At 38.4% G+C, this 12487-nt stretch overlaps 1 protein-coding gene across 1 annotated transcript in view; it reads left to right on the top strand.

Moving 5' to 3' along the window:
• The window catches only part of LOC104541113 (RNA polymerase II subunit A C-terminal domain phosphatase-like), a gene marked incomplete at its 3' end in the record, with an annotated part of 34188 nt that extends 25269 nt beyond the window's left edge, over positions 1–8919 (top strand). The window contains 3 exon segments of the mRNA XM_010185087.1: positions 1–30; positions 2348–2578; positions 8754–8919. The exon segment at positions 1–30 is cut by the window's left edge and continues 20 nt beyond it. Coding sequence (XP_010183389.1) covers positions 1–30; positions 2348–2578; positions 8754–8919 — 427 coding nt within the window.
• Between the last annotated feature and the right edge of the window lie 3568 nt (positions 8920–12487).

Raw genomic sequence — 12487 nt, 5'->3', positions numbered from 1 at the left:
CTTGAAGGATGACTACATCAAAACACACAGGTGAGTGGGAACTTGGGAGAGTAGGGGCCATGAAAAGAGATTATTCATATGGTGATGCTGATTGGTTGATGTAGCTATAAAATCAGTTTTATGAAAGAACTGTGCATTTTTGCTCCTTTCTGTGCTGCTTAAACTGAAGACTGTTGAGAGATCAGGAGGCAGCTCAGCAACTAGCAGAACCAGGAGAAACCTGTGATGTACCAGTAGTTTCTTTAGCGGTTGTGGTTCTTAGCCATCCTCAATGGGAGCAGCTGACCTTGTCAGTTCATCTACAGACTAACACAGGGAAGACTACCAAGGTGCAGCATCATTCATGCTACCAAATGAAGAAAAAAAATTTATACACTCTACCAATTTTTCACGTTGTGAAAGTATGACACTTTTTCCTGAGACTTAGTAGTGAGGAGGGAGGAACAGAAAAACACAGCAGAAAAATTGGAGAGGTTAAATGGCACTGCAAGACAGGAAGTAGTGAGGGAACAAGAGGTTTGGGATGATAAGAAATGTTGAAGGAGAAAGCATTAATCAGTGCACTAGGATGGCAGCAAATCGAAGCAACAGCAGAAATCTTTATTAACACAGAGGAAGTCAGAGGGCTGTGAAGAACAGTCCCCTTTAGGAGAGTGCCATGGCGAAAACAACTCATGATGAGATGCTGTAGAGCCAGCTTTTGCTTCTTGACTTGTTACCTGTTTGGATAGACTTACATTACTAGCGGCTTGCAAGCCTCACAGAGGACCTTCCCATCTATGTTTAGACAGGAGGAGGCATAGCATATTGGGTTTTCTGTATGAAAATGATACTGGTATGATTGAATAGGCTGGAGATTTGCTTCCTGCTTGGAAGTCACTAGCCTTTGTAGGGCAGGATGTGCATGTGTAAAGTCCTCGTATACTCCGAAGACACCAAACATAGAAACATCTGGAAATGAGGTCACCTCTCAAATGGGAGACTAGGTAGAGACCCAGGATCCCTAAAACAGAGAAGAGATGTAGCCTACTTAAGACTTGACTAGAATACTTCATTTCTAAAAAGTGCTATCAGATTTTCTGAAATCAAACTTTGGGATATTTGTATGGGATGTTTAACTTGCCTCAGAGGCCTGGCACTGCCGTGTTCTCAGTAGAAATTTGGACAGTGACTTGTAAGCATCATTTTTTGATGTCTAGATGAATGTTGGTCTTTCTACCTATCCTAATTTACTCTTCCACTTTATTGAAATGTTATGGTAATTTTTCTTACTTCTGTGTTTCAAATAGAATATACCTTAACTTCATACTTCCCCTTGCCCCTGTACCATCTCCACATACCTCCCCCCCAACATCTGTCTTAATGCAAATACTTTCACTTTATTAACCCAACACATGCAACTTCTTTGGAAGATATTTTCTCTGCAATGAAGCTGCTTGAAATAAAGATTATTGGTCCAAAGCACTTATGAACTAGGTGAGGGATGAACTCTGAGAAAATATTTGTATATGAAGTGAGCTTAGGAATAGCAAAAAAGAATAAATAAACTTGAAATTGGTTGACCATAAGTATTGCTGTTACAAGAATACTGCAGAAAGTTCCGTGAAAGCATATGGTAAGAACTCCAATTCTGTCACACTTTTAATGTTTGTTACAATGTAGTTTAACTGTTTTTTTTCTGTAGCTTGAGTTTCATGGTGCATAACATACTGTGTTATTTGATTTATTTTTTTATAAGACTATTCAATTTGCTTCCTTTTTTTTGGTGGCACTTCATCATAATTGGATAGTGGGCCACAATGATGATTCCTGCAGACCGATCTCTGAATGTTTCTGCTGACACTTCTAAAATTATGTTTTGTAATGCAGCAGGGTGATCATAGGCAGCTTAGAATATTAACAAATTAGTCTGGATGACTTGCAAATTAATACCATGTGTTTATTTTCCTCTCAGAGCGAAGTTGGAGAAGAAATACTAAGATCTGATCCAATAGCATGTTTTTTGCTTTGTTGCATGTGAACAGATTATCATGCTATTCTAGTTGTGCAGTTGTTACTACCTGAAAGCAGTTTCAGTAACTTTATATGCTAAGACAATTTTTAAAGCACATTTAATAATTTTTTAGTAAAGTAAATATGACATTATCTGTGTCTCTGCGTTTTTCTGTTTTAAATTAAGTGAGACTTTAATGGGGGTGGGTGAGAAGAAACGTTTCTTCACAAATCGTCCAAACCATTTTTTTTCCACTTTCCCCTTTAGAAAAAAGGGATGTTCATTTTTTACACTCTGGTTAGATAGCAGATTTGAATTTCTAAAGTCTTTTTTTTTCTGATCTTCATCTAACAGGGAGAATAGCCCAGCCACGTTTCCTGATGCGCACAGCGCGTTTCAGACAGCTCTATTTCACCCAACCCCCATCCACCCAAAGTCTCAACCTGGTCCTGAAGTGCGGCTTTATGATCCTAACACTGGGAAGCTGATCAGGAAAGGCACTCAGACCTCTGGGCAGGCGATGTACATCCAGTCTCCAGCTCCTCCTATCACCTTACCGGTCCACGGCGAACACTCATCCTTCAGGTACCTAAAGCATAGCTAAGAGTCACTTCAACTGTATTTTCAGATGCTGTAGTAATTTTAACTGTTGTTACCTTTGCATTTGAAAAAAAGTGTCATTGTTGCTTTAGTTACTTTGTTTGCTTTTGAAAAAAGCCAAGGAAATTAATGAAAGTGAATAGTCGGCTGAAGTGAAATCAGGATGCGAGAATTCCAGATGCTTTGTGTGCCTTGCCTAAGTGCAACTAGAAACCTCAGAACAAATAAATGCAGCATGTAGTTTGTGCCCTCTAAAGGATGTTAGAATGACTCATCTCTGAAGCGAGGCAGCCTAATGTTTTTTAACGAGACTTACATAAAAAACCAATCCCGTATTCTATAAAATGTATTCGATGGCATTTGTCTTGTGTTTATAAACTATTCTGTACTGCCTAATTCCTTCAGATGGGACATCAGCTTTGTGGTTTGTTTTGAGGAATATGAGAGGTGGTAGAAGAGGGGTGTAGCTAACTGAGTATTATTAAATAAGACCACATGACTGAGTGCTCAGTAATAATCCTTGGATCACTAAATCAAGACACTGAAGCAGCAGGAGGAGGAGGTGGCCTGCTCTTTGAAGTACAAAGGCTAGCATCTGGACTTTGTCAAAATTTGTGGATTTGGTGAAGCTACAAAGGCAATGCTTGTCTCTTAAGGATGCATAAAATATCTAAAATGAATCCCTAAGTATCTACATAAAAGACCTAACTTTCCGGAATGCTAGCAAGCGTTGTTGACTCCAGTAGTAAAGAAGGTAGTTGAAGGTGAAGCTTTTCTTTGTAAAATGGGATCAAAATTCCTTTGTACAACGTGATCAGAGTAGAGCAGTTGTTATAAAGCAATTCAGTTTTCCAAACAACTGCAAAAATATAAAGCACAGTTATAAATGCACACAGTTTTCTACATTTCTTTTCCCTCCCTCAACACTTTAGCATTTATCGCTTGTAAAGGTTTTGTGTGTTGGTGTGGCTTGCTATGTTTCCCCTCTATTTTCCTACTGCTGAATTATTTCGACCTATGTTTTGGGTTTTTTTTAGTTGTCATTTTTTGTAGGCTTTTTCTTATTTCAGCTTCTTTGTTTCTGTCAACAGTTTTTTTGGTCTCTTGTTTGTGAAGACATCTTGCTTTCAGTTCCTTTTTAACTGTCTTTAAAGTCTGTATTTTATTTACTGTGACATGTTAAATGAACAGGAAAAAATTAAATATTCAAGACACAGTGTGTATTCAGAGAGAAGTTGAAAAGTTTTTGATTTTGTTTCAGATATTGTGGGAAAAAATTTGTCTAGAAATAGAGCTGGAAAGGCTGTACATGTGTATAATTGTCATGAGACTTCCAAGATGCTTTAATATGATGATTTTTGTTGATATTAATGCATCATTCAGTGCTTTAAAAATAATAGGTTTTGATGTTTGTTCTACCTTTGTCAGTAACTCAATGAAGAGTTATGTCCACACCTAAGCCTACTTCAATGCAGAGGTGCTTTTTCACTTGAACATCCTAAGGAAAAGGAGAGGAATATACTTAAGCTGTACTCTTAGTTTTGTTTCTCAGAGCCCCGGACAGGATTCTGGGGTGGAGCAAGACTATCTCCTTTTTAAATCCCTTATTTTGTGTCGCTTAATCATTTTTTTTGACTATCAGTGCTCAGGGTTGTGGTACTTTAAGAAAGTGAATCCAGTTGCTCAGTGCTGCAACTTCACCCCATAACGAAACATCTGTAAGAAAAGATAGTAGCATAAGATACATGCTTGGAAATAGTATTTTCATCATCACTTCCTGTTGATTTGGTTCTAGTGGTAAAATTAGTGACCTGTAGACACTGATCTCTTAATTGGGACACGTCTGTATTCCTCAGAGCAGCTCTGCTATCTTCAATTAAGATGATGAGGAGTGCCTTGGTGAAGTCTAGGAGGAAAGCAGTGCAGTGATCAAATACCACTTTAAGTACTTTTAATGGACAGGAAGTACAGTGCAGGCAGAGCACAGAGGCTGTAAAGAAATAGCAAAAAGCTGAATAGGAGCAGCTTTGTTGTGTTTTGAGTGGGCAAGAGGCGAGACAGTAATGTATCATCACCTAGCTTTGTCTTAATGCACACATCAGTGATAGCTTTTAAAAATAGCTTCATGTACAGTGTAGAAACTGGTATGATGCTTGACTTGAGAGAAAATTACCTTAGCACAGCAATTTCTTGGTAGAGGGGAATGTATTTTTTTGTCCTGAGAGACTTCATGTGCTTGTTATATTCACCTGCTACAGAAAAGTTTGTAACTAAGCCACTGAATTTAGGCAGAGTTAGGTAAAGCTGTTAATACTCACAGCTGCTCCTGTTGTAGGTGAATGTAGACAAAGCCTCTAATAATCTGCTTTGATAGCTTCTAAAAACTTGAACTCATTCTGGATTTCACTGTGGGCAACAAAATTGCAATTCTGTAAGAGGAAACCCTTGGGGAGATGGTACACACATGTGTCATAGCAGTGGTACTTGGTCTCCTACTGTAAAAAATAGACCTGGTTGTGTGTAGAAGATAACCTCTTGCAAGGCTGGTTACTGAAAAGGGCTTCAAGTTACCTGAGTACCATTTGATAATAACTGTTTCAGTTCTCTTTTTTTTGAGTTCAACTTTGTTAGTTTCTTTCTGGGTCTCAACTTGAAACATAATTTAAAATAGGATATGATTCGTTTGAATATCTAGATACAAGTTGCAGTGAAACTCGCCAATTAATTATGGGTGGTTCAGTTAATTTGGTCAACATTTTCTGTGACAGACATGGATCTTGCCACTGTGCTGGAGCCAGTAAGAGTTGAACACCTGCCTTTTGTCAGGGCTGAAGGGTGAGCAGAAGGGTGAGTGGCAAAGAGTTTGTGGCTGTTCGAGAAGGGAATAGAACCCAGTGCTGCTCAGTGGCTGCTGATGGCTGTGAGGAGTTCTTCTCTGCTTCAGAACAGGAAGGATTCTTCTAAAAATAACCTGCATGTCACAGCTCTGATATTTCGTATGTATCTCAAGAATTTGCACTTTCATATGGAACCAGTATTCTACAAACATTGCAGTAAACACTAGAAGTTGTAACAGGTCTTGAGATGTGTAATGCAGTGTTGTCGGAAAAACAAATGCTAATGGCATCTTGGGCTAGAATAAAGAAAAAATAATATTACAAGTTAAATTCTAGTGAAGGCTAATAATACACTAGCAGATGAGGCAAGGCTTAATATATGGATATAATTTACATGTGAGAAGTTATAAGTAGCTCTCTGATTCTAAATAATGCTAAGATGCACCAAGTGTTTGGTTTGAAAAGGTGTGTCACGCACATGTTGGTGGCCGAAGCAGTTCTTTAAGATTCATATAGATTAATTTCACTTACAAAATTTTCATCTTAATTTACATGTTCATTGTTACAGTTTTTCCTAGCTATTGTTGTAAATCTTGTTACGACAGACAGCAAAAATACAAAGTACCAAATTGAAATTGTGGATTGAATTTAAATATTATTGACATTTTCATCAAGATGATGGTGTTTTAGCTTTTGTCCTGCTGCTGTACCAGTAAGTGTGAAGATGCTTGGTACTTTCACAGATGTTGAACCCACCATGGATGTCCCTGTGCATATAAGACTGGGAAGTGCGAACCAACCTGTGCAGGGTTGAATGTGCTGTTAATTTTGAAAAAGTACTCACGAATCTCATCTGATTAGAAATAAATGTAAACTTCTGCATTTGTATGTCTCTAGATTTTAATCAACCTAAGAAGCAGCTGAAAATGTAAAGCCTGAAAAATGTCTTTGATAAAATAAAAGTGTTTCTTACAAACCTCAAAGAAGTCTGTTTTATATTTCTTTTTGGAATGCTTTGGTGAGAGAGTCCCAATGTTTTTTCGTTTAGTGGCAGTTGAAAAATACTGGGAAAAATATCCAACAGAAACTTTTAGAAGCTATTAATACAGTTATTTTACAGTTAATATTTGTGTATAATAATCTGGTCAAGGATGGTCTCACATTTTATTCTGCAAAAGGAGGAATTATCGCTGTCTTCAGTATGATAATATGTTCTTAAACAATATATACTAGATTTATTTTTAGTCTAAGAAAATCTGTTTGGCTGCCTGCTACCTGTAACTTGCGTACAATTCTTGGCATGGTCAAGCTTGTCATGTTTTTAATGCAGTTGTGTAAGTTGCCTATACCTTTTGTTATTCTCTGTTTTTCTAAGAATGTGAACAGCATCACCACCTTTATCTTGGCTAGGATACCAATTAAAAAGACGTGGAAGTTATATTTTAAAAGATCTTTTTGGAAAATATAGTGTAATGCTGTATTTTTTCATCTTTTACCTACACAAAATATTGTCTGAGAGCAGTTTAATAGCAAAAGAAAACAGTGTGGTCTTGTACAATAGAAAACATTTAGGCTTGGGAGGGGGAACACACTATTAAGCTGTGATTAAAAACTAACTGAAAAACAGTTTGATTAGTTCATTCCCACAGCATCCCAGTTGTTTTGGCTTCGTAGGAAAGTCCACTGTGCAGCAATGACAGACTGTGCAGGAGCCCATTTCTGCTGCGTTGCTGAGCAGTGCTGAGCTGATGGAGCAGCTGTCTTCTGCAGCAGATAGCACAGTGCTGGGTAGCACAGCAATGGCTTGGCTGCCTTCCCCCACCAGCCCAATTTCGAAAATGAATTCACATCTCCTGCATCTATACATGGGAGCTGAGAGAAGAGAGAGGTGTATTTAGGAAATATGAGACCTCAAAATGAGCTTGATTGACAGCTTTGTGTGGCTGTCAAGTTTTGTACATTCTGGGATTGAAGTACTGATGTAAGAAAATAATTGATATTTGAATGACCTTCTTTAAGAAACTGTCAAGTTCATGACAGGAGAAAGTTTTGTAGAGCCTTACCTGTGACTGGCTTTACATAATTTAGTAATGGCTTTTCTTCTGAGTGAGGCTGCTGAGCTAAAGCTGCTTCTTGAAAATCTAGGCCTGACAAGAAGTGGCCATCCTGTGCTGAAACTCTTGTCAGCACACACCACGCTGTACCCTTTCTCAGTCACTAGCACCCTCAAACAGTTTGGTGTTTCACATGGTGCTTATAAACTGAGACAGCTTGTGATTTCAAATACAGTCACTTTTATACTTAAATTACCTATACATACATTCCCCACACACACACACACAATCTTAGGGCTAACAAATAATTTATGACCCATGAGCTTTATGACCCGAGATCTTTGAGTAGGATTCTGGGTGGTGCTGAGCTGCTGTGATATGTCCAGGAGGTTAGTGTGGCAGCCCTATATTTATAGTTAACCAGTACTGTGTAGCAGTTCTAGCTTCTGTAAGGCTTTAAGAGTTAAGTCATTCACAGAAAAAAAAGTCACTCAAGAAATGTATAAGTCTCCTGCTGTTGTTCTAGGTGTAGTCTATCTTTTTATTACTATTATAAAGCAATTACTATGAAGTTATTATTTTATTCATTTTATGAATGTTTTGACACTTCTTCTCATACCTGCATATTCTGGTTAAATACAGTAACTAATGAGGTAATAAAATACAAACTAAGAGAAAATGCTACCATATTTGAATACACTAGCCAAAAAGAAATATGGTCTGTTTTGCATCTCATCCAAGATTAGCATCTGGGAAATGTCTGGAGACTGAGGCTGCAGAGATGAGCTTTCTGCTTGCAACCCTCTTGTCTGAAAGGTTGAGAAATAGAAAGGTGTATTTGAGACTCAAGAATATAAGCATTATATAGATCAGGAAAAATATATTTGAATGTAAGAATTGTTTCCTGAATGATGAATGTATCAAGTGACGGGCAAACTCTTCTTGAGCACAAACCTTACACTATTGTAAGGACGATGCATCTGCAGCTACTGAAGCTCTTGGCTTCAAGGTTTGATGGTTCCTTACAAGAACAATGGGAAGGCAGGAGAGCAAGTACCTTGTCAAAAGTAGAATAAGACCTTAAGCCATCAGACTGAAAAGAAAAGCAATCATTGGGAGACTTGACCTTTCTTCTGTTGGTGAACACAGAACCTTATTAAGAAAAGCTGTAGATGTGCAGAAGTCATAAATTGTTTTGTAGGATTTTATTTCTAGACAAGGTGTAAATCAAGTAAATCTTTCTTATGTGAGACCCCTGAAATTTTTCAGAGTTGTTCAACCACATCAGCAGCAGATGTTCGAAGAAGATGACCTGCCAGCAAGTGAAAATGAAGAGCAGCCTGGTCCATCTAAGCGGAAACGCCAGCCAAGTATGTCTGAGACAATGCCCCTGTACACCCTATGTAAAGAGGATTTAGAGAGTATGGATAAAGAGGTGAGCTTGACTAATTCTGACAGGTTTCTAACGCAATGATTATTAGTTATGCATAACAGTTTAACTTCTGTTAAATTATGCATGTATGGGAACCGACTTTGTATGCCACTACAGTAGCTTCAACTAAAAGCTGCAGCAGACTAAGAAGTACAGTTCAGTCTAAAATGCAGTTATGTTCTGCAAAGCAAACTTGAGTTAGGGAATGGAAGTACTGTTGTGTGTAAAGTAGAACTTCATTTAAGTATCGCTTTGTCAGATGAAACATGTTATCACACTTGCTGTTTGGTTAGCTTTGCCAGGTGTCACTTCAAACTTTTTTTTTAGTAAATCTCCAAATAATCTGGACAAAATCAGAGGTGGAATGGGAGAACAGAGGTCTCCCATCCCACCAGGCACAGGCTGTAGAGAAGATCAAAGAGCCAAAGGGTAACATGGGGCCTCATTATCTCTAGACATGTTGTTGCAGTGCTGTTAAATCATAGCTATCATGGTTCTGCGGGTGAAGGAAGCTTTCTGTTAGAGTGAACTGTACTTCTTTCATACAAAACACATTATTTGAAATTCACTATGAACCTCTAGCAGCTGCTTATTTTTCACTTATCCTTGTGGGTGCTTTTTTTCAAATGAGTCACCATCTTAATATTAAATTATGCAAAGAGGAAAAAGGACCTATCATTGCACACCATGTTTTTGTGAATTAGTTACACTGTGTGTGACTTTATTATAAAACCTAGTGACCGTGGAGCGTGAGTTCATCTTTGAGCTTGGATCATTCACTGGGGGAAGGATGGGAGGGTGTAACTTGGCAGCTTTTGGCAGTAAGTTGGTTACAAGGTTCTGGCCATAACAGGCCTCAAGAGTTACCTTTAGAAAATACACCACCAGTGTGAGAAGGAAACTGCGTATTTCACCAAGGAAGGAAAGAGTTTATGCATACAGCATAGTAGTGTAATTTTGAGATATGCTGTTGCTACAGAGGTCCTGGAGGATCTTTGAGTGGATATTCTGGGGAGAGGTCCAGTAACTTTCAACTGCTATGATAATCTAATCTGAATTTGAGATGAGTACTTGCTTTTAACTTTACCTGCTAACTCTGAGTTGACAACTTTTGATTTAGTTTGCTTTTTGTTCCAAAGTATTTTGCCCATTTGACCTCAGACTTTCAGAAGAAATAATATTTCTTCTTGTCACGATGCCAGTCCCTGAGTCCATTTGTTGCTTCCTTCTGCGTTGTCAGTGGTACTTAAACCAAATCGTTGTTATGCGTTGTTTTTATATCTTTGTATAGTAACACTTTTCTAATGGTTTGGCTTTTGGGAAACATTAATGAATTGCTCTAGCATTGTGTGCACTGAGCCAAAAGACAGTGCGTGTGTTTTCCAAAATTAATGCATAAAGTATTTATTGTTCTGTTTTTAAGATACTATTTAAGGACCTTGTTAAAAGTCTGAGTCTTCTGGCACTGTTTGTTTTTGGTTGATTGTTCTTTAATTTCTTTGGACTAACTGTATCAGCATAAAGTTTTTCTACCTATCCTACAAATATAAACATCTTAAATTGCAGTGATTTGTTTTTAAATTATGCTTTTACTTAAACTGCGTAATATCTTTGGAAAGTAGACTACAAGAACTTCAAGACAAATGAAGACCGAATTCCAATGGATGTTTTTTCATAGCTGACTTAGTTTTCGTTCCAGTGTTATGATTTGAGGTTATAGTTGCTGCCAACTGTTAGGGGACCTTGTTAAAAATCTGAATCTTCTGGTATTTTGGCTCCCCAACGTGATTTGATCAAGGATCAAACATTAGCGCTGATGTGGAGAAGAGGGCGCAGAGGATATGTACTGGGGAGGTGGAAGCAGACATGGTAGTGCCAGCAGATCATCTACTGGGAGCTGACTATAGAAACAGCCAAGAGAGACTACCTTTGTGGGTTAGCGTTGGCACTGCTAGCACCACCTTGGTAAAGAGAATGTATTCATCTACAAGAAATAAGTATAATGTAAGTAATGTAAGTAATAAAACAGAACTTTATGGGCTTGTGTGGGAGTACACTTATGAAATGGGGAGGACGTGTGGTATTGTAGTCCATAAAATAGAAAAGTTTAGTGGAGCGTGCACAGGAGATTCTGTTGTCAGGAACATTATAAAAGAAAGCAAGAATAAACTTAATAAGCACTGATGGTTAGTGCTCAGTTCACTCTGGTGACACTGTGACTAGCTTAACTTCCACAGAAAGGTGCCTGCATCTCATTCTTTATCAAAACGTGTTAAAGTGTAAGAATCTTTCTGCAGTCATGTCACTAAGAGGCGGGAAATTCCTGTTTTCTGCCACAAAAATGCTTTTGTTCCATTTGTGTCTGTCCTAGTGACTATGCCAGCCACAAGATCTGCACCTGATTGTAGACCACCTTGGTGCAGTGAGGGAGTCCGCTTCAGTCACAGCGTTGATGTCTTGTCCCACAACTACAAGTGTTGCTGCTGAGACTGTTGGGGGTAGAAGTACATGGTCCAAGAATAGTGCGAGAAAGTTACGGTGTGAATTTGCTGCAGTGCAAGCCAACCCAGGTCTCACCTGCTGTGCTTGCTGCTTCTGAGCCAGTGTTGATAAGCATGGGACCATACAGCAAGCCAGTCCAGGAAGCTGGTTTTGTCAGAAAAGATCATTTTCCAGGTTGATCTTCATCATTGTCCACTTCCTGAAGTAACTCACAGTTGCCCCTGCACAAGGGCTGGTGCCAGGAGCAGCAGCAGATGGAAAGAGCTGGGAACAAGCAGTGAAGGCAGAACTGCAGCCTTCCAGCTTTAAAACTGCATCTTCAGTGTTTCTGCGGAGTTCCCTGGCAAATTCAGATAAGGATTTTTGCTAGATCAAAAGGAGTCTTTTAGCTTTAGGCAGTGGGATTTTTTTCAATGAAATTAAATATGAAATGCAAGTGTTTATATGTACTGTTTCTGTGGACATAACAAGCAATAAACAACTCCTTTGCACTTAACATCGAAATGAAATCTCTGAAAAGGCCGCACAGCCCCAGGCAGTACAGAATTTGCATGTAGGTTATACATGGGAGAGTTTTGTTAGAAGAATCAAGATGGAAGCCAATAAAGAGAATTTAATTATGATTTATTCCCAAATTAAATTCTCTTCCATCCTTAATCTATTTAAACATTTGTTTGTTGCTTTTCCTTGTAAAAAAGCAGTATCTGTTTCAATATTGCATGGGGAAAAACTGCCATGGATAGGCATCTCTACTAAAATTTGATCTTACATGGGTTTTTTATCTTCTCATATTATTTTACCTGTAGTTGTGCTATGGATACCAAATAAGTCGAAGGAAATGAACAGCATCCCACCTATTGGGTTGCAGTTTAAGGCCGCTTAGCCTTTTGTATCTTTTTTACTGCCAAAGATGTAGGAAACCAGATCCAATGGCAGCTGCTTTTCTGACATGAGGCACTATTTGAACTTGAGGAAAGTACAGAAACAAGAGTATTCGAAGTAACAGGATTGCCATTCAAAGGGCAGTTGCCATATCAGAGGAATGGATCCCTACTTGGGAAATACAAAG

The sequence above is a fragment of the Mesitornis unicolor genome, unplaced genomic scaffold (assembly GCF_000695765.1).
Source record: "Mesitornis unicolor isolate BGI_N332 unplaced genomic scaffold, ASM69576v1 scaffold13235, whole genome shotgun sequence".
In the NCBI taxonomy this organism is placed as follows: domain Eukaryota; kingdom Metazoa; phylum Chordata; class Aves; order Mesitornithiformes; family Mesitornithidae; genus Mesitornis; species Mesitornis unicolor.
Note: the sequence above shows the minus strand (reverse complement) of the source record. Positions and strands in the feature narration are given on the sequence as shown.